Source organism: Erinaceus europaeus, chromosome 21, assembly GCF_950295315.1.
Source record: "Erinaceus europaeus chromosome 21, mEriEur2.1, whole genome shotgun sequence".
NCBI lineage: Eukaryota > Metazoa > Chordata > Mammalia > Eulipotyphla > Erinaceidae > Erinaceus > Erinaceus europaeus.
In genome coordinates this window covers 29703793-29726149 of record NC_080182.1, presented here as the reverse complement: position 1 = coordinate 29726149, position 22357 = coordinate 29703793, and the positions used below count along the sequence as shown (strand labels likewise).

At 47.0% G+C, this 22357-nt stretch overlaps 1 protein-coding gene across 2 annotated transcripts in view; it reads left to right on the top strand.

Moving 5' to 3' along the window:
- FANCD2 (FA complementation group D2) overlaps positions 1-22357 on the top strand; it is a 64102-nt gene that overhangs the window by 21557 nt on the left and 20188 nt on the right. For both annotated transcript variants that reach the window (XM_060180725.1, XM_060180726.1), the window contains exons 11-28: positions 174-278; positions 1167-1267; positions 1797-1902; positions 2125-2160; positions 2608-2751; positions 4051-4185; positions 5614-5745; positions 6459-6569; positions 8488-8597; positions 10396-10456; positions 12326-12445; positions 12786-12859; positions 13127-13273; positions 13946-14046; positions 14883-14998; positions 16358-16466; positions 19806-19916; positions 20260-20375. In XM_060180725.1, the coding sequence (XP_060036708.1) occupies positions 174-278; positions 1167-1267; positions 1797-1902; positions 2125-2160; positions 2608-2751; positions 4051-4185; positions 5614-5745; positions 6459-6569; positions 8488-8597; positions 10396-10456; positions 12326-12445; positions 12786-12859; positions 13127-13273; positions 13946-14046; positions 14883-14998; positions 16358-16466; positions 19806-19916; positions 20260-20375 (1935 nt within the window). The remainder of the gene's footprint in view (positions 1-173; positions 279-1166; positions 1268-1796; positions 1903-2124; positions 2161-2607; positions 2752-4050; positions 4186-5613; positions 5746-6458; positions 6570-8487; positions 8598-10395; positions 10457-12325; positions 12446-12785; positions 12860-13126; positions 13274-13945; positions 14047-14882; positions 14999-16357; positions 16467-19805; positions 19917-20259; positions 20376-22357) is intronic.

Here is a 22357-nt window from a genome sequence, read left to right as displayed (position 1 = left end):
TAAAGATAATTAAAAAAATTTTTTAAAAAAAGAAAAAATATATAAAAGGTGGTATTTTTTTCTTTCTGAATTATAAATGAGAAAACTGACTAGGAGAAGTAGCCTTTTGATTTTGCCCTAGGTTGAGCTATTAGTGTGAAAATGCTGGAGGCTCTCGTGCTTTTTGTCTTTAGGTCCGGCAGATGGTGATGAGTAAGCTGTCGTCTGTCAGGCTGGAAGATCTCCCCGTGACGATCAAGTTTATTCTTCATTCCATCACAGCCGCAGATGCAGTGGAGGTACCCGATCCTTGCCTGCAAAACCCGAGGTGTCGGCTACAGTGAGCGCTGGTGCCACAGGCGCCTCAGGCCTCACAGAAAGACTGACTCGATAGAAATAATCCAGACAGATCGTTTAAAGTACTAGACTCCAGTTGCTGTTGTCTCCATCTGCCACTGCTGAGTGACCCGGGTTGCGTTCAGGGAGAGAGAAAGGAGCTCCTGGCGCGGCTTACTGTTCTGTGGACATTGCTGCATTTCAGTGTGTTGCCTCGACTCACTTAGAATTTCAGAGGGCACTAAATGTTAGCATTGCACTGGGTCGTCACCACTCTGAGCTGATTCTTTTCCAGAGAGACATAGCTAGAGAGGGAGGATGGGGAAGGTGATCACAGCACCCAAGCTTCCTCCAGTGGGCGGTGGGGAGAAGCGGTCACGATCCCGGCCAAGTAGATGCACTATCCGGAGGAACTGCCTTGTTGGCCCTGCATAAGCTATTTTTATTAACTCTTTTTCAAAATGCCTTGTCTCCATTTAATAACTCTTCTTCCTCGGTCTCTTCAGAAGGTTGTTATATTAGGTTGTCAGAAAAGTCATGACATGCTTTTTTTCTTTCTTTCTTTTTAAGGAATTTATTTATTTATTCCTGAGAAAGATAGGAGAGAGAAAGAACCAGACATCACTCTGGTACACGTGCTGCTGGGGACTGAACTCAGGACCTCATGCTTGAGAGCCCAATGCTTTATCCGCTGCACCACCTCCCGGACCACTGACTTGTTTTTTTCTACATTTTTCTATGCCAGAGTTTGTCATGAGTTTCTCAACAGCCCAACAGTCCTTCCTTCCATTATAAATACACTTTCTGTATCCACTGTGAGTGTCACAGCTCATAGGCGCTGTTTCCCTTAGGTGATTTCTGAGCTCCGGAATAGGTTGGATCTGCAGCATTTTCTTTTGCCATCAAAGATGCTGGCTTCGCAGAGCAGGTGGAAAAAGAAACAACAAATAAGGTATAAGCTTGGGAGTTACCACTCTCTTCCTCAGATAGACATTCTGAAATCAGAACAGTAGATCTCAGTGCTAACAGCTACAAATACCGACCATAATGGTGCATTCATGGAATAATACTTTACCGTGTGCGTGCGCGTGCGCGTGCGCGTGCGTGTGTGTGTGTGGTTTGAAATAAACCAACTAGTTAACTAAGCAGAGTTTTTGCAATGAACCAACTAGTTATAGCGAAGGTGATACTGTCCAGATTGCCACACCGCAGGGCTGTGGAGAAAGCTCACCTGGTCAGGCACCAGCCTTGGCAAGAGCACAGCCCAGATCTCGAAGACCTCCCAGAAGCACTGTAGCAGACAGCACTCTGGGGGAAGCTGCAGTGCTGTGGTGCACACACACATGCCCTCTTGGCACTTCAGATCAATTCCACATAAGCTACAGTGCATGACTATCAGCCTTTGTACCCAAAGTTTTTTACTCAAGCTTTTCAAGTTTCTCTGTGTGAAAGAATAACTGTTCCCTCTCTGCTACTTGCAGTTCTTCAGGGATTCAAGACAGCGATCAAGGCTGTGTTATTCTCTTCTTTGATATAGTCAAGTCAGCTGTTAAATATGAGAAAATCATCTCAGGAGCCTGGATTAAGGTAAGTGAAATCTTCGGCCCTCCCACACTGAAGAGGAAATGGGTGGCAGTCAGTGGTAGATGAGCCAGTAAAAGCAGGTGGGGACTGAAGTGCTTAAAGTCAGTCAAGTCAGACCGGCAGCTGATGGTTGCCAGAAGAGGTAGAAGAGAACGGGGCTTACTGGAGAGGGTGAAAATGTTCTGCCAGTGTCTTCTAGTATTTTTATGCCCCTTATTTTTCCAGGCAATTGAAATGATAACCTCTGAGCCCGAACACAAGGTAATGTTCATGTGCTGTGAAGGCTGGCTAATTTTCCTTCCTGTTTCTCTCTTTCTCCCTCCAGTAGAGTTTTCTGTGCTATTGCCATACAGTTAATGCCTCACTCGTTGACTCTAGCAGTAAAATGAACCTAGAGCAATATTAGCATTCTGTTCAAAGCCAGTTGCCGTCTAAGGAGCCAGGTCCCATCTTTGGGCCAGCAAAGACCTGAGACACCTGCTCCTAGCTCTTTCACCGTCTGTCTGTTTCTGTCTCTTTCTCCTCCACCACCCCCAACCCTCCTCCAAATAGCTGTGACACTTTATTTCTTTGAGGAAGATGAATGAAAGAATGTTGAGCAAATGTGTACCTTCCAGTCTGTGTTTGAACAGGAACACGGTGGGAGGTGCTGTTTCTCTGTAGTCAAGGTGCCGGTTGAATTAACCATCTTCCTCTTGTTGCAAGTAGACTTTTGACCTGGCAATGCTCTTCATCATCTATAGCACCAACACGCAGACAAAAAAGCAGATTGAGAAGGTGCTAAGAAATAAGATTCGATCAGGCCTCGTTCAAGACCAGCTGCTGGAGGGCACATTCATTACTCACCACTCAGTAAGTGTCAGACCACTGGAGAACACTAGTCCAGAAATTCTGTAACCTTTTACCCAGCATCACTTGTTTTTTGTTTTTTTTTGATGCACACACATGCCATGTTGCTGCTCCAGACCAGGGTTTTCAGGGAATGGGGTTGGGGGGTATTGCACCATGGCATTGCAGCTTCCCCCAGAGTGCCGTCTGCTGCAGTGCTTCTGGGAGGCCTTCTAGGGACTCAGGTCTGGGCTGTGCTCTTGCCAAGGCTGGTGCCTGACCAGGTGAGCTTTCTCCACAGCCCTGCGGTGTGGCAATCTGGACAGTATCACCTTCACTATAATTAGTTGGTTCATTGCCTTGTTTATTTCAAAACAAAGGAGGACTATTAATTACTCAACTTTGAGATATTATGGCAATAAGCCCAGCCTAATTGAGTTTCAGCTTTTTTTTTAGCAAAAAGGCTATAGGGATTTTTTTTTTTTTTTTCTCCTTTTGTTTTTTGCTTTCAGGGAGACAAGCAGTTATTGAGCCAAAGAATGGATAGAAAGGAGAGGAAAATACATACTTTGGGGCGTGTACACGAGCAGGGTTTGGGACTAGTGTTAGGAACTAATGACACTGATTGGTTGGCTTTAAGATTTGGTATTTATAGATGGATTTAATGTTTGTATTAGTTTAATTTACAGTCCCTTCAGTGTTCATCTCTGTAGTGATATTTCTTGGGCTATAATTTCCCAGAAAAGAATGCTTAATTTAAGATTTTAAAAAGGTGATAGCAACAAAAAACAGCACTTAATAAGTAGTTTTTTACTCTGGGTCCATTACTATTGTTTTCTGCCTTATGGGTAAGGTGTGATCAGTTCTCTTGATCCTTAAAGAAACCAATTAGATAGCATCAAACATTGCAGGGTGATTTCAAGTCACAAGGTTGACTGGGGATATACCGCAGTTTGTGCAATAGGCTTATGCCCAAGGCACCAACTTCTGTCCCCGCACGACCAGAAGGCACAGCACTCCACTCTGCAGGGGAGTCGCTTCACAGGAGGTGAAGCAGGTCTGTGGGAGTCTATCTTTCTCTCCCCCTCTGTCTTCCCCCCCTCTGTCTTCCCCTCCTCTCTCCATTTCTCTCTTTCCTATCCAACAATGACAGCAATAACAACAACAATAATAACTATAACAATAAAACAACAAGGGCAACAAAGGGAATAAATAAATAAATAAATAAATAAATATTTTTTAAAAAGCTTATTAGCTCTGAGGTGATGTAATAACTAAACTTTTCTCACAACTTCTTTTATCTGCCACCCCCGCCCCCACTAGGTTCTGAAGGATATCTGCCCATCCATCCTCTCACTGGCTCAGAGTTTCTTGCATTCTCTAGACCAGAGTGTCATTGCTTTTGGCAGTCTTCTGTACAAATATGCATTTAAATTTTTTGATAATTACTGCCAGCAGGTATGTATGTGAAATATTTATTTTGGAAATAAGAGAACAGGGGAAAGAAAGAAAGCAGTTGTAAGTGATTTGCATGTGATCTAATTAATGTTTATTTCTCATTTGCTCAGAAGGCATGGCAGAGGAAAGAACTCTAAACTGGGAGTTGGGAAAACTTAGTTTTAACCCTACTGCTCAGCTCTGGGACTTAGGAGCCTCAGGCATGAGAGTCTCTTTGCATAACCATTATTCTAGCTACCTCCGCCCAATCTTAGTCGATAAAAAATAATAAGACTGGGGGGGAGGGAAAAATAATAATAAGCACACATAGTACAAAGCATAAGGACCGGTGCAAGGATCCCATTATTAAATATTTAAAAAAGAAAGAAAGAAAGAAAGAAAGAAAGAAAGAAAGAAAGAAAGAAAGAAAGAAAGAGAGAAAGGAAATATGACTTCAGAGAGCAGAGGAGTCGTGCAGCCACTGAGCCCCAGGGGTAGCCCTGTAGCCAAGGGAACAAAAACAAACCCACCAGATCAACCAGAAATCCCTGCGGGCCCACCCCATCCCCATGAACATCAGACTCTCAGCTATGCTATTTATTTTATCAAGGACCAGCTATGCAAGAACACAATGTCCTTTTTGGTTATTTGTTCTGTGTATTATGCCTCTTACTGACAATATGAAAGTTTCACCTTTAAAAAATGAAAACAGGATGTCGAAATTTCACAGCATCGCAATGGATTCAGCTGGCCTGAGCTAGTTGCTAGAATTGAGAAGACTATGACTCAGTCACCCAGCACTAGGCTAACTAGTCACAGAGATGGTTGAATCTCCAGCTTGCAACTCAAGTCTAAAGAGGACAGGAAGGGTTTCTCTTTTCTGCAGCAGTATAAGGGAAGGGAGAAAGAACCATCCTAATATCAGAGAGACAACCATAGCCATGTTTGTTTCAAAGTCTAACTTGTACAACCAGGGAAATAGCATAGCAGTTTGCAAACTGACTTTCATGCCTGAGGTTTAATCCCCAGCACCACCATAAAACAGAACTGAGCAGTGCTCTGGTTAATAATAATTGTAAGTCTACCCTGTGTAACTTGTGAAAATCTTTGACTTTTTCCTCCAGTGATACCTTTTCAATAACTTTCAAGCAATTAAGTAGAACCACAGTCTAAGGAATAATATTTCTTTAGCTCATAAAAGAACAAGAGAAAGTTTGCCAAGGAGCAAAATCAAGGAGGGCTCAGTGCCCAGTAGTCCACTGCAGGGAGAAGCCCAGAGTGTATTGTGGTTGGGCTGGTGCAGTCCTCCTTCGCCTGACTTCAGCATCCATGCAGATAAGACCATGGAATCTGACAGGGATGGAATGGGCCATGGTTTTCACAGGCTGAGTTTGGTGTGTACCTCTCCTAGCGGCCTTGTGCGTCCCCTCCCACTGACTGTCCTTTTAGGAGGTGGTTTGTGCCCTTGTGACCCATGTCTGCAGTGGGTATGAGGCTGAAGTCGACATTGCTCTGGATGTCCTCCTAGATCTGGCCGTCCTCAACCTCTCTGCCATGAGGCTGTATGCTGTCTTTGTGAAGGTAACTAGTCCCTCCCTTGACATAGAGGCATCATTTATATTCCGTGTGTCTGACAGCAACTGATAGCTGTTCTTTGTCCAAACGGAATAATTGGAGAGCTTTCAGTCAAGCATTTAGTTGATGGGGAGGGGGATGAGATTGGCCTCACCCAGCAGATCAGACACTTGACTGTGTAGGGGCCTGGGCTCCAGCCCCTCCCCAGCCACTGCCTAGGAGTTCCTGTAAGGGGGAGCTTCACAATTGGAGGAGCAGTGCTGTGGATTGTCTCCTCTCTCCCCTCAGCAGCCACAAGCATGCTGACTGCCCAACACAGCAATCCTGCCTCTTAATCATAAGCACTGGGCCTCTCAGGAGGGTTTATTTATTATTTTTTATTTAAAGGAAAAACATTAGAAGTCAGACGGTAGTGCAGTGGGTTAAGCGCACATGGCACGAAGCGCAAGGACCGGCGTAAGGAACCCGGTTTGAGCCTCCGGCTCCCCACCTGCAGGGGAGTCCCTTCACAGGCGGTGAAGCAGGTCTGCAGGTGTCTATCTTTCTCTCCCCCCTCTGTCTTCCCCTCGTCTCTCAATTTCTCTCTGTCCTATCCAACAAGGATGACATCAATAGCTACAACAACAATAAAACAAGGGCAACCAAAGGGGGAAAAATTTTTTAAAAAAAGGGAAAGCATTGGTTCCTAACTTAATCATTGGTGATTTCCCCCCACACAGGGCATTTTAGATTATCTAGATAACATTTCACCTCCGCAAATACGGAAGCTCTTCTGTGTTCTCAGTACACTGGCGTTTAGCAGACCACATGAAGCCAACAGTCACATCCAGGTAAGAGTCAGTATGCTGGGAGTCTTCTGGATCCTTCTGCTTGAAATTTGCTGAGCAGACTCACGCAGCCTGGGTAGCAGTGGCGATGCGGATACGCCGTCTTTCCAGCAGGTGCTTTCTTCCCACCGGTGTTCAGTGCCTGCTGTGACCAGGTTGACAGGCTATGGCACAGCATCCCTGCCCTGGGGAGCCTCGCCTATCCAGGGTGGAAATGGGCCTGTAATCAAGCTCTCTCTCTCCCTGAGTGGGAAGAACCACTCAGGCTCATTGCTGAGGGCTGTGCTGACACAGGGCTCTCTCTTTCCCTGAGTGGGGAGAACCACTCAGGCTCAGTGCTGAGGGCTGTGCTGACTCAGGGCTCTCTCTCTCCCTGAGTGGGGAGAACCACTCAGGCTCAGTGCTGAGGGCTGTGCTGACACAGGGCTCTCTCTCTCCCTGAGTGGGGAAGAACCACTCAGGCTCAGTGCTGAGGGCTGTGCTGACACAGGGCTCTCTCTCTCCCTGAGTGGGAAGAACCACTCAGGCTCAGTGCTGAGGGCTGTGCTGACACAGGGCTCGCTTGTTTTCTGAGGAGCATTCACATCTAGTAGGGGTTTCAGCGGGGCTTGCTTTTGCTTCTGGGTGCCTTCCTTGAATAAATAATCCAGGAGGCAGGGGACTGACAGATGAGGCTGGAGTCAACACACAGCACCCCTGTGTCTCTAGTGCCATCTTGTGGCAGTAACCTGCATTGAACAGTATTTTGAAATGACCAGCACCATTTTTCAGTTTTTTAAAAGATGTGCTGGGAGTCTGGCGGTAGCACAGTGGGTTAAGCACACATGGTACAAAGTGCAAGGACCGGTGTAAGGATCCCGGTTCAAGTGCCCAGCTCCCTGCAGGGGAGTCGCTTCACAGGCGGTGAAGCAGGTCTGCAGGTGTCTATCTTTCTCTCCCCCTCTCTGTCTTCCCCTCCTCTCTCCATTTCTCTCTCCTATCCAACAACAATAATAACTACAACAATAAAATACAAGGTCAACAATACAAGGGAATAAATAAATATTAAAAAATAAGTAAAATTTTTTTTTAATGATGTGCTGTAGGGCCCGGTGGGATAATCCGTCCTGCCCAGGGCCCAGGTTTGAGTTCAGTACCTCATAGTAATGCCACTGCAGCTCTGGTGCTGCGGCCTCTCGGCCCGTCTCCCTTTCTCTCTCAATGAAAGAACAGCTCGGGAGTGATGAAACCACATCTACCTGATGCCCAGCTCTGAGAAACCAAAGGGAGCTGGCACCTTGCCTGGGGAAGGCTGCCACTCGCTGCTGCGCCACCTCCTCAGCTGCCTGAGCGTTTCATTCTGTCCCGGATGTTAACTGAGCAGCAGGCGACATCACACTAACTACCGTGCCCTCACTGAGCCACCATCTCAATAACAGCTGCCACTCTTGAGCTTGCCGGAAGTTTTTGTAACCCGTCCCTCATCTGTACAAAACCTCTCCCGGGAGTCAGGCGGTAGTGCAGCGGGTTATGCGCGGGTGGCGCAAAGCACAAGGACCTGCCTAAGGATCCTGGTTCGAGCCCCCGGCTCCCCACCTGCAGGGGAGTCACTTCACAGGTGATGAAGCAGGTCCGCAGGCGTCTGTCTTTCTTTCCCCCTCTGTCTTCCCCTCCTCTCTCCATTTCTCTCTGTCCTATCCAGCAACAACAGCATCAATAACAAAAATAATAACTACAACAATAAAAAACAAGGGCAACAAAAGGGGAAATAAATATTTAAAAAAAAAGCCTCTCCCATTTCTTAGACGAGAACATTGAGATTCAGAGGGAAGATACAGTGGTTGGCCAGGCTCCCTGCTGTAAACGGTAAAACTCTTGCTGTTCAGGCTTGTTTCCCTGCTGTTCCAGCACCTGCTTCTCTTCTGTTCATGTCTCCTCGCAGGATGACTTGCACTTGGTGGTCCGAAAGCAGCTATCAAGCACCATCTTCAAGTACAAACTCATTGGGATTATTGGTGCCGTCACCATGGCTGGCATCATGGCAGCAGACAGGTTTGTGTGGGCAAATGTGGCTTCTGTGGCCAGTAGCGAAGTTGCCGGCTCATAACGAAAGGATCGTATTCCACAAACATTGGAAGTTTTGGCATCGACACTGTGGGGAGAGAAGTGAGCAGTTTGTTGCTGCTGCTTCTGATGTCGCTGTGTGTGCCGCACGCCATAGTCATTCTGGTCATGTGACTTGAGTGCTAGTGACTATCGGGATGGACTTCCAGACGAGCTTCTGGGGGAGACCCAGGTCTTCCTGGGGTGCGTTTTTCTCCATCTTTTCCGTCCAAGGCACTGTATAATACTAGTCTCTCCACTGCTTCATTATTTCTTTCTTTCTTTTCATTTTTATTGCCACCAGGGTTATTGCAAGGGCTCGGTGTCGGGACTATGAGCCCACCACTCCTGGTGGCCATTTTTCTATTTTATTTGACAGGACAGTGAGAAATTGAGGGGGAGGTAAGTAGAGAGAGAGCAAGGCAGACACTTGCAGACCGGCCTCAGTGCTCGCTCATGCAGCTTTCCCCTTGCATGTAGGGAGCAGGTGCTTGAACTCAAGGCCTGTGGATGGTGCCATGTGCACTCGGCCCAGTGTGTCGCTGTCCCGTGCCCATTATTTCATTATTTCTCTGTGAGACGTGTGGTACAAATACACCCTTCCTGGTGGCTTTCCCCTTTACACTTTGATGGCACAATTATTGTGTCCTGAGAAATATCACATTTAGATCTTAAGAAGTGTTATCATTGGGGGCCGGGTGGTGGCTCACCGGGTTGAGCTCATGTGTTACAATGCTCAAGGACCTGGGTTCAAGCCCCAGTCCATATCTGCAGGGGGAAACCTTTGCGAGTGGTGAAGCAGGGCTACAGGTGTCTCTCCATCTCTCTCCCTGTCACACCCTTCCCTCTTGATTTCTGGCTGTCTCTATCCAATAAATAAATAGATATTAAAAATATTTTTTAAAAAGAAAATATTAAAAGAAGGAGAGTCAGGAGGTAGCGCAGCAGGTTAAGTGCATGTGGCGCAAAGTGCAAGGACCGGCATAAGAATCCCGGTTCAAGCCCTGGGCTCCCCACCTGCAGGGGAGTCCTTCACAAGCGGTGAAGCAGGTCTGCAGGTGTCTGTCTTTCTCTCCCCCTCTCTGTCTTCCCCTCCTCTCTCCATTTCTCTGTCCTATCCAACAACGATAACAATAATAACTATAACAATAAAAAAAAAAAAAGAAGTGTTGTCACTGTTTAGTGACATTAGACTCAGTTCACAGTCCTTGGAAATAAGTGTTGGGAATTCCTGAGGCTTCGGGAGACATCCTTAGAACTGGTGGTCCACAGAGACTGGAGAGTGGGCTGGTTCAGAGATCATTCCATGGAACCATCCTCGCCCGGGATCAGATTCTGTTTCCATTCTTTACTAACTGACGAGCCTAGGTCAAGTTGTCTTTACTTTCCTGGACTCTCACATCTGTGAAGCAGAATAATAGTATTTACTTTCCTAGAGTTGTTAAGAGTACTAGCTGTCCAGTGCTGGCCTTATTATTGCTACTGAGTTAATGTGCTATTATGCCCAAGCTAGGCTGCATTTGCTCTGATGCACATTTTGTCTGGCTTAGTAATATCCCCTCTTGGCCTTTGAGTATGGTCCATCTTTATCCCCAGCCGGGAGAAGGCAGGATTCTCAAGCTTATTACCGGTTGTTTTAACTGTTACATTTTACAAAAGTGAAGTTAAAATTTTCTTCTCAAGCTTATTACCGGTTGTTTTAACTGTTACATTTTACAAAAGTGAAGTTAAAATTTTCTTTTTGTAGAAGTACACAGTCTGGTTCCACTCAAGGGGAAGGGGATCTGAGCAGTGAGCAGTGCACACAGGTGAGTCCTTGTGGTTAAATGTCATGTGAGTGGCCAAGCATCAGTGTACCCGAAAGAGCGCTGCATTTTTCTACAGTAAGTTCTGACTTCATAGCTGTTGTGGTGCTTAGAGTACACTGGCTTAGGTTGCTTTTATCTCTCTACCTGATCTTCCGTATTAACTTTATAAATTCCTAGAGTAAAAGACAGGTGATGTTTATAGAATGGCAGGTTAGCTAGAGCTTAGGGACAAGTTATTGTGTATTTGGAGAGTTAGAAGTTTGCTTCAGAGGTAAAAAAAACAAAACAGAACAAAAAAACTTGAGTTAGGATGTTTGGAGCCAGGTGGTGACGTACCTGGTTGAATGCACACATTACAATGTGCAAGGACCTGGGTTCAAGCCCCCAGACCCCACCTGCAGAGGAGAAACTTAACAAGCTATGAAGCAGTGCTGCAGGTGTCTCTTTCTCTGTCTCTCTTCCTCTTCCCTCCTGATTTCTGTCTCTGTCCAACAATTAAAGTGTTAAAAAATTATTTTGAAATTAGGATGTTTAACATTTGTTTGTTTTTTATAAAAAGAGACCAGAGCATCACTCTCGTATTTGATGCTGGAGATTGAACTTGGGATCTCACACTTGTGAGTCCTGTGTACTACACTTGCCACCTCCTGGCTGCTTGATTTATTTATTTATTATTGGATCGAGACAGAGAACTTAAGGGAATGGGAAGAGAGAGGGAAAGAGAGACACCTGCAGCCCTGCTTCAGCACTCATGAAACTTTCCCTTTGTAGGTGGGGACAAGGGGCTTAAACCTTGGTCCTTGTGCACTATAATGTGAGCACTTAACCTGGTGCACCACCGCCTGGCTCCAAATTTTTTTTTTTCTTCTTCTTCAAAGCACTTCTCAGCTTTGATTACTGGTGGTGCCAGGGACCAAACCTAGGACCTCTCACATACAAGTCCTCTTCAGAACTGCTATGCTATGGCCCTGACCTGATAAGACTCTTATTTTGAAAGATTTGTTTAAATTATTTCATGAGGGGATCTTACCTGGTGGAGGTCACAGGTTACTTATATGCAAGCTGCAGGGTTCAAGCCCTGGGCCACCCCATTATTTCACCAGAAGACGGGGAAATAGCTCAACTGGTGGGGTCTTGGACTTGCGTGCCTGTGTTCCGGGTTGGGCCCCCAGAGCCGTAAGTCCAGAGGGGCCACCATCTCCATCTTCTCTGGTCTTCCTCTTTCTTTAATGTGAAATAGTCTCACATGTGATGGTTTTTTTTAATCCTGGAAAACAGTGTGGAAAGTTCTTAAATGAAATGGAAATGCATCATAATCCAGCAATACTGCTCCTAGTATCCATGTGTCCAAAGGGAATATTGCAGACAGAGAGGAAGGGAGGGATGGACGCAGAGGAAGAGATGCCACAGCACTGCACTGTCTATAGCTTTGGTGTCTGTACACCATTTCCGGTGGCTTTTTTTTTTTTTTAGAGAGACAGATGGGGGGTGGTCAAAATAAAGGAGAGATCCTTGTTCAATCACTCGTGAAGCTTACACACACACACCCCCACCCCACACGGACACAGGTGAGAGGACAAGGGCTTGAACCCATGTCTTCAGGCATGGCAATATGCACTCTACCAGGTGCATCACCTGAGTGATTCTTGAGGCTTCCTGAGCATCGAGCTGATATCGCCTTAGCTTTGCTTCAGGAAAATTAATCTGTCTGCATCTGTCTTATGGATTGAGAAGAACTGGTCCCAGAGCTCAGGAAAACCTAGCTGAGAAGTAATGTGAGCTCTGTGCCCCTGAGGTCAGAAAAGGAAGTCTGCCGGGCAGGAGAAGCGTGTTCAGGAAGCGTTGACGCAGTTCTCTTTGGCGCTTCAGGTGACCTCCTTGTTGCAGCTGGCTCATTCCTGCAGTGAACACTCTCCCCAGGCCTCCGCGCTTTATTATGACGAGTTTGCCAATCTGCTCCAACGAGGAAGGCTGGCCCCCAAGGCCCTGGTAAGGCAGCACTTCCGGAAGCTGTGCTACATGTGGCCACTTGACATTTCCCAGCCCCTCCTCTCTGCTGCTGAGCAAGGCCAGCCTGTGAGCTGGTTGAGAATTTTGTTCGGACTCATCCTGCCTCAGGCCTGTCCTGTCACTCCTCCTCCTCATGATTTACAGCAATAACTTAACAAGCATGACAATGTCAGAGCTCAGCACATTACACAGGGTGCCTTTATTCCATAGCAATGAGGGTGTGTTACCGTTTCCTTTTTGGAAATGAGACTTAGAAAAGGCGGCTCTTGACCTAGGGCTCTCCAGCTGCATGGCCTTTCTGTTTGTTTGCTTCCTGAAGGAGTGGATCGGAGAGAGCATCCTTAATGATTTCCAAGACGCCTTTGTGGTGGACGTCTGTGCTCTTCCAGAAGGGTGAGTACTGCTTAACCGCCGACTTGACTGTGCAGGGAAGAACTGTGTCAACACAGGCATCAGGTACCCTTGCCCTCAGCCAGGTCTCGCCCAGGTCTTCGGGAAGCAGCACTCCCACTTCTGGAATCGCTAGGCGATTCCCCCACATGTTCCTTCTTTCGTTTCGTTCCTTCTCATACTAAAGCAGTTAGGTTGGTTGTAGCAGTTTCCCTCACAGACTTGGATACCCTGGAGTCAGGACACTGGATTGTGGCTTCTCTCCCGCAGTAACTACCCATTTCCTGTGAAAGCTCTTTACGGATTGGAAGAAGATAATAGTCGTGACGGGATCGCCATCAACCTCCTGCCGCTGTTATTCACTCAGGACAGTGCAAGAGATGGGGGCGGATCGGCTTCGCAAGGTCCAGAGCAAAAGTCAGTGCCCTTGTTTTCCTCTGCGTCGTCTGCTGGTGCACCGGGAGTTTCTTGCAGTCTGGGAGGAGCTTGATTGAAGGGTATTTCCCAAGACAGGTGGCGTTTACAGGGGTTAGTCAAGATGGAGCAGTTCCCTTACTTTTTCTTGGCCTGGGCCCTAAGGCCTGGACTTGATCTCTGTTGTGACCGCTCACAGATAACTCCGTCAGGCACATTTGCCGGCCTGTTCTGCTCCCCTGCCTCCTTCCATCTTGTCTCCGCTGCTCCTAACACTCGACCGCTCATTCTACTCTCCCTCTGCCTTCCTCCTGTTGTTTATCGTTTACTAGCTGAATTCACATGAAGTAACGTGTCACGTGTTCTTAAAAACGACCTTAAAAGGGCCGGGTGGTGGCGCACCTGGTTGAGCGCACACATTACAGTGCACAAGGAACCAGGTTCGAGCTCCTGGTCCCCACCTGCAGGGGAAAAGCTTCACGAGTGGTGAGACAGGGCTGCAGGGGTCTCTCTGTCGCTCTCCCTCTTTGTCTCCCCCCTTGCCTCTAGATTTCTGGCTGTCTCTATCCAATAAATAAAATAAAGACCAAAACAAGCAGACAGAAACCATGTTAATGTGACAGTGAGTGTGGGCTGACGTGCCTGTCCAGTGTGATCTGTGGGTTTTCTTCCCAGATTGCTGGCTCCATCGTGCCTGGCTCCCTACTTCCGGTTACTGAGACTTTGTGTGGAAAGACAGTATGACGGAAGCTTGGAGGAGATTGATGGCTTATTAGGTATATGATAAAGCTGACAGATCTCGCTTTCCTGTGCTGCCCCTTTGGTAAACCGCAGGGAAAAATAGACCAGTACATGGTGTCGATGCGAAAGAATTTTCTCACCTCACAAGAGTGCTGAAACAGCAGAGATGGGGTACCAGAAGCAAAATCACACATGCAGATTCCATCATTGCTGACAAACTGTCATGATGCTTTGTTGTTGCTGTCAGTCCTTTTTTTTTTTTTTTTTTTTTTTTTTGTGAGAGACCAAGACCAGAGCACCCCTCAGCTCTGGCACCCAGTGGTAGCAAGGATTGGACCTGGGACTTCCGGGGCCTTGGGCATGTAAATACTGCGTTTTAATGTGGAACTGTCTCCCTAGCCTGCAAAAACTTATTAACTGCACTTAACTGCTCTGTAACTTTTTTTAACTTTTAAAAAATAATTATTTCCTTTTGTTGCCCTTGTTGTTTTATTGTTGTAGTTATTATTGTTGTTATTGATGTCATTGTTGGATAGGACAGAGAGAAATGGAGAGAGGAGGGGAGGACAGAGAGGGGGAGAGAAAGATAGACACCTGCAGACCTGCTTCACCGCCTGTGAAACGACTCCCCTGCCGGTGAGGAGCCGGGGGCTCAAACCGGGATCCTTATGCCGGTCCTTGTGCTTTGGCCACCTGCACTTAACCCGCTGCGCTACCACCTGACTCCCAGTATTTATTTTTGAGACTAACCAAAGCTTGCCCTTCAGATATGTTAAAGGGGGAAAGTAGGTAGGAGAGCTAGTTCAAGTGGCAGTATCCAAGCAGTCTTTTCTTGAAGCCAAAGCAACTAGAAATGCTTGTTCTTTTTCAGACTGCCCTATTTTCCTCACTGACCTGGAGCCTGGAGAGGGGCTGGAGTCCATGTCTGTTACACAGCGTTCGATGATGTGTTCACTCATATTTCTTACACTCAACTGGTTCCGAGAGGTAAACAGGGACTGGGACAGTTCACCTTTTGACTGTAGATCCTCTCCAAAGGAAGCTGTTAGTACCTTGCTTCTCATGAGATGTCCTCACGTCTCCAGCAGGCATTCGCCCTGTGTGCTTCTCCAGCTGTTAGGCCCCAACCTCCTTTCTGCTGGAGCCAAAGCAATACACTCAGAAATCACTGTTGCCCTGACTTTACTCTCCCCGAGCCTTCTTGTTGAGTTCTTATACCTGGGCTGACTTCATCTCCTCCACTGTGAAAACACTGTCCATCCTGCCATAGGCACGCTGTGAGCGCTGCTTCCAGTGAGAACAGGTTGCTCTGTGCTCTCGGGATTCATTCAGTCGTAATGAGCTGTAATGAAAAGGAGGCTCTGCAGTTGAGGAATTGCATGCAGGAACCCACGCAGATTGCTTTCTGAGACTGTGTGCTCACTTGCATGGTCTCTTAGCCTCAGCACTCTATTCTGACACAGGCGGGGTAGAAATAACCCTTGGCTTTGTGTTGCTTTGTTCTTGACTAGAACTCTGCTTATGGTGGTTCAGGGAGAATTAAACCTGGCACTTTGGAACGTGAGGCATGAAAGTTTATTTATTTCTTTTCATAGCTATCAGGCTATCTCTTCTACCCTGTCCTTGGTTTTCAGGTAGAGCTCAAAGTCATTTACATTTTCAAGTACTTATATGCTGCCAAATGTGTAGATAATTCTACTAAAATAGTTCTCCTATTTTATCCACATAGCTGCATTCCCACTTTATAGGTAAAGAAATAAGAGTCAAAAAAGGTTAAAGTCTTGACTAAGGTCACTCAGCTCCAGGAGTCAGAACAGAGCATGTTTCAGTCAGGTGTATGCTCTCCCAGCTTGCTACTGAGGGTAGTAACTACAGCGTTTTTCTTTTTTCTTTTCATTTATTTATTTATTTATTTATTTATTGCCTCCAGGGTTATCGCTGGGGCTCGGTGTATATACCATGAATCCACTGCTCCTGGAGGCCATTTTTCTTCCATTTTTTGTTGTCCTTGTTGTTGTTGTTATTGTTATTGTTGCCATTGATGTTGTTGTTGTTGGATAGGACATAGAGAAATTGAGAGAGGAGGGAGAGAAAGACAGACACCTGCAGACCTGCTTCACCACCCGTGAAGCGACCCCCCTGCAGATGGGGAGCTGGGGGCTCGAACCGGGATCCTTCTGCTGGTCCTTGCACTTTACACCACGTGCGCTTAGCCTGAGCATTTTCTTTAAATCACTCTCGGAGATCCTTCCACCAAGTAACACCTACTAGCCCTGGGTGAGTAATGCAGATCAGGTGAGAAGTGAAACAGTTGACAGTCCACGAATGCTGTTTGTCCTCGAGTAGGTTGTAAACGCCTTCTGCCAGCAAACAGCTCCTGAGATGAAGGGGAGAGTTCTCACCAGGCTGAAGCACATTGTGGAGCTGCAGGCCATCTTGGAGAAGTACTTGGCAGGTAAGGAGGGCTTGTAGCCCTGTCGGATTAGCAGCGAGAGATAAACAACTTCACTTAAAGTCTACATCCATATGGGGTGGGGAGCAGCGGTGGTGCACTCAGTCAAGCATACATATCACCATGCTCAGGGACCTGGCTTCGAGCCCCTCCTCCCTATCTGCAGGGGGTGATGCTTCATGAGTGGTGAAGCAGGTCTGCAGGAGTCTCTCTGCCTCCCCCTCTGCATTTAGTTTCCCTCTAGCCTATCAAGTAAAATAGAAAATGTATACAGATACGTGTGTAATGGCCCCGGGAGGTGGTGCTTTGGATAAAGCACTGGACATAAGGACGGGGTCCCAAGCTCAACGTCTGGAATCCCATATGCCAGCAAGGTGCTCTGGTTGTCTCTCCTTAGCATACTAACTAAGCAGATCTTGAGTGAAAAAAAAAAAAGAATATTTGGACCGCAAACCAGCTTGCTTAGAGAGTGCTGCACTTTGCCAAGAGCCTCAGCAGGTTTAGGGGTGGCCTCCAGCACACTGAAAGTGGCTCTGGTGTCTTCTTCCTTCTCTCTCGCTCGCTGTCTCTGTCTCTCAGCAAAGACCAGCCTGGAGAAGTGAAGCTCCAGTGATAAAGGGGAAAGCAAACCTTGCAGGCTAGAAGATAGCTTACCCGGTAGAGTGCACAGGCTGCGTGTGTGAGGGCCTGGACTTGGGTCAAGCCCGCACGCTCCCTGGGGGCACCTAGCATAGCACCACGAGGAAGCCCCAGAAATGGTGCAGAAGTGTCGTGGTGCTTCTTTCTCAGTTTCTTTCCCTCCGTCCCTTCCTCTTTATATGAAATTAAACAAAAACATGATCTGCTAGGAGCAGTGAAATCACTCAGGACAGAGGCCCCAGCAGCTAAAAAGGGGAGAGAGATTGATTGATTTTCTTTAGTCGCCACTAGACTTGTTGCTGGGGTTTGGTGCGTACACGATTCTGTCATTTCCAGCCATCTTTTCCCCTTTTCCTTTCTTTCTGATAGAGGGTAAAAGAGAGGAGAGATACCTGCTGCATTGCTCCACTGCTCCTCCAGCTTCCCCCTGCAGCTGGGGACTGGGGCTCGAACCCAGCTCCACTTGCATGGTGACATAAGGCACCAGCCAAGGCCAAGAGATTGCTTTGTTAATGCCAGAGACAGAGGGGCAAATAGAGCACCACTGCAGCAGTGTCGAGGATTAAAGCTGGCGCCCAGGCATGCCAGTCCTGCACGCTGCACGGAAGCATCTCCCCAACATTTAAGTCAAACTCAGTGGCAGCTGCCCTTGCTTTTGAGAGGCAAGGACATGCTCAAGTAACATTTTGAAAACAAGTCCATCTAGGGGTCTGGAGTAGCTCAGTTGTAGAGCACGTGCCTTATCTGCGCAAGGCCCTGGGTTCCACCTCAGGTGCTACATGTGACAGAAAGATGCTCCGTCCTCATTGAAAAGCACTTTGCACTTACAGTTCCCTCAGTGAGATCTTTGTACTTCAGAAAAACAAAATGAGTGTTGGGAAGACAGCATAATGGTTATGCAAACAACTGTCATGCCTGAGGCATCAATGGTCCCAGGTTCAATCCCCAGCACCACCATAAGCCAGAGCTGAGCAGTACTCTGGTAAAACAATAATAAGAATAATAAAATGGTAAAACATTGGTTGGGCTGTTGTAAAGTTAATTTGCTTCTCGGGAGGTCAGACTTCTTTGCCTTCTGCTTTCCTGAGCCTAGTTATAAACTAGGGGGGTAAAGGCTGTGAAAGGCCGTTAACTAGGCTCACAGTGTTAGTGTCAGCTGGGCTTGGAGTGGCGTGGCAAGCAGGGCAATGAATTCGGAAACATGAGGTCTTGTGTTCAATCCCCAGCGTTGGATATGCCAGAGTGATGCTCTGATTTGCTTTCTGTCCCCCTTCTCCCATTGCCCCCCGCCCCCGTGTTAATAAATAAATAGTTCACTGCCTTTGAAATAGCTCACTTGGACTGTTTTGCTATATGTGTGACCCAAGTTGAAGCCCAGCCTCAGTCTCACGGAAGGGAACTTAGTGCTGTGGTATCACTGTCAATCTCCCCCACCCACACATACACACAGTATATATATATATATTTGGTGGTTCCGGAGATGTGCAGATAAACTGTCGGACTCTGAAGCATGATGCCCCAGCATTGCATATGCCAGAGTGAAGCTTTGGTTTTCTCCCTTTCTCACAAACAAATAAATATTTTTATTTAACAAAGTGTAAACTTGGGGGGCTGCCAGATGGCTCAGCTAGTAGAACGCATCTGTGGGACCCCAAGTTCAGTCTCCAGCACTGCACGGGAGCACCATGAAGGTGCTCAGCGGATGACAGAATGGTGTTTCCCTCTCTCAACACCTTCCTTTCACTTTCCCTCCCATCTCCTCTCTCTATCTGAAAACACAAAATAAAAACTGGGCTGGACCTGAAATTATCAAGGGGATTGGAGGTGGGAGAGCGAGGTTACTAGGGTATAAGAGGTTCCGCAGACTTTGATGGAGAGAGAGACTGGCGCTTTGTTTAGGGGCCAGATGAAGAGATGAAAAGTTGTGCTTCCAAAGCATTTACAGTCTCATGAACCAGGGTCACCTCAAAAGCAGAACAATTCCTTTTCTATTAAAGAAAAGCTTGGGGGAGAGGGTTACAGCTGGTTGGTATGATGGCGGCTGAGGCTCTGGGCTCATCCTCACCACTCTGAAAAAGCAAGTAAAATGTTCCACTTGAGTCAACGGGAAAACAGCCTCCTTCAGGCTCTCATCTAAATAACTGTGTGTAAAGCAGATGGCTGTGTAGCCAAGTGGTTTTAGTGCCTCTGGATCTTAATGCAGTTCTGATCTGTAGCCTGGATGTCATTTCATTGTTTAGAATAATTGATTTATCATGGTCAATTAATGTAATGTTCTTTTAAGAAAGATTTATTGATTTATGTATGAGAGAGAACCAGATCCCCATGTGCCACTTCCTAGACCATGAGTATGACTTACTTTTTTTTTTTTTTTTTTTACCTTCTTTTTTTTCTTTGCCTGAGTATTGTACAGCTCTGGCTTCTGGCATGGGGGATCGAACTTGGGACTTGATAGCCTCAGGCCTGGAAGCCTTTTGCCATTATGCTAACTCCCCCACCCCGAATAAGCCGTTCTTTTCAGCTCTTGCTGGGTGTGTTTCTGTGCCAGCAGACGTACTGCTGGACGGCTTGAGAATAGCTTACAGACGTTCAGCACTGGTTGGCAGTTCTGGAAGCTAATGGTTAGCCATTGGGTGACGGCACTTCAAATCCGGTGGTGGTAAATAGTTGGTGAGTGCAGCTTGTGCCTGTCGTCTGTTTCAGTCAACCCGGACTATGTTCCTCCCTTTGCCAACTTTGACTTGGAGACTTTTGATGTAGCACCTCATACCGGCACTGCTGCCTCAGCAAAAATGAGAAAACAAGGGAAGATAGGTGAGTATGTTTTCTTCTTCCTAACCTCTGTTCTCACTGGAGCTGCATTGAGTGAGCCTGAGGCTATCTGCATCTTGACATCCATATTGGGGTGACTGTGAACAGCCTTTTCTAACTCTGGCTTATGGTGGTGTGGGGAATTGAACCTGGGACTTTGGAGCCTCAGGCATAAGAAAGAGTCTCTTTGCTGTCTATCCCCAATCTGAACAGCCCTTTCTTTGCTGTAACTGTTAAGTGGGATATAATTTAAAATGAGAAGCTACCTTCCTGCCTCTAAGGAGACTAGAGACAGGCTGTTTTCCAAACATTAACACTTGAATCCCTTGCTACTTGCAACCGTAAGGAGGAAGAAAGCGAAAAGCAGATGGCAGCAAAGCGCGCTCCTCTGACACACTTTCCAGGGACGATGGTTCAGAATGCGACCCGCCAACACAGTCTGACAGAAGCCAGCCAGAAAAGGTACACGGGATAGCAGGTGTCCTTGAAGGCGTGTGAGCCCCGTGATATTAACAGAGGCCATTACCACCTGCATCTTACAGGGTGAACTGAGGGGAAGGAGAGACCGTGAGCTCTGCTAGGCTGTGGAACCATAGCCTCTCGCTAGTAGAGTCAGAATTGCTCCAAGCCCTAACCACCAGCACACACGGTCTCCATACACTTTGCTTTGCTTCCTTGGTGCACCACAGCAGTGCTGTGACGCCCCCTGGCTGCCGTGGCAGCGTCGTGTCTTGGCCTGTAGTCCTCAGTGTCCTTTTCTGGCCTCTTTCCTCTTCCAGTCGCAGGTAATCAGCTTCCCTGTGAATGAGGACGGCCTGCTCAGTGCAGTGTTTACTGAGCGCTCGCCTCTGTCTCTGCGGCGCTGCCACTCAAGGGAAGTTTCTTGTGCTTGTGAAATTGCCTGAGCACCATAAGCACCATAAGCCTGAATTCAGTTTCTCAGCTACCAGTTAAATATGACCAAGTACCTGGGAGTTGGGCGGTAGCGCAGTGGGTTATTAAGCAGGTGGTGCAAAGCGTAAGGATCCTGGTTTGAGCCCCCAGCTCCCCACCTGCAGGGGAGTCGCTTTACAGGCGTCTTCCCCTCCTCTCTCCATTTCTCTCTGTCCTATGCAACAATGACGGCATCAATAACAACAACAATAATAACTACAACAATGAAACAACAAGGGCAACAAAAGAAAATAATAAATATTTTTTTTAAAAATTTAAGAAAAAAAATATAACTAAGTGCCCATGAATATGGGGCTGGGAGGTGGCTGACCTGGTCCAGCGCACACTTCACCACACATGAGGGCCTGAGCCTGAGCCCCTGGCACCATATGGGGACTCTATGAATAGCACCCTCCTGAGTGGTGGAATGGGGTCAGGTGGTGGCACGCCTGGTTAAGTGCACAAGGGCAAGGACCTGGGTTGTCTCTTCCCCTCTCTCTATCTCCCTCACCCCTCTCAATATCTGTATGAAAGAAAGAAAAACAAACGAAGGATGTAGCTAGAGGGGAAGGGGAACAGACCATAACAAATGTTGGCAGAGATAGTGAGAAACAAAAAAAACTTCCTGAATAGTGGGACAGTGCTATGGTGTCTCTCATCTCTCTCCGTTCTCCCTCTCTTGCTCGCTGTCTCTCCCTCTCTGTATCTCCAGTGAAAATGAAAAGCATAAGAGTCTGCTGGGAGTGGTGGCATTGTGCAAGTGCAAAGCCCTGACACCAAAAAAAGAGAAGAAAACGAGTAAATGTTACATAGGATTCCTCTAAGCCTGGAAACCCAGGGTTAGCGTTAGTAACCACTCTTGGTAAGTGAATAGACTACAGCCTAGAGACAGGAAGTGACCTGACCAAGGGGACAGACATAGGAAGTGCTTGAACAAGGATTTGAAGCCCAGGGCTCTGGCTCTAGGCTCATAGTCCTTTGTGCTACGCCTTCATCAGCTCATTCATCATTTGTGGAGATCAAGCGAGAGTCTGGATAGTGAACTGGGCTTCAGTACAGACCTCCACGATAAAGCAACCCACATGAGTTTTCTTGGTTTCCCCCTACATAAAAGAAGTTGTGCTTGTCCTGGTCTGGAATATTAAGTGTATAATATCATTATGCCTAAAAAAGCCAAATAATGTATGTGCCTTAATTAAATGTGGCATAGTCACATAGTAAGGGCATGCTGTTGGGAGAATGGCTTGATGCAGGCTTGCCTTCAATGTGCTTTTTTTTTTTTCTTTTTTGCCTCCAGGGTTATTGCTGAGGCTCAGTGCCTGTACTACGAATCCACTGCTCCTGGAGGCCATTTTTTTCCCTTTTGTTGCCTTGGTTGTTTTTTTTATCGTTGTAGTCATTATTGTTGTTATTGATGTCATCATTGTTGGATAGGACAGAGAGAACTGGAGAGAGGAGGGGAAGACAGAGAGGGGGAGAGAAAGATAGATACCTGCAGACCTGCTTCACCG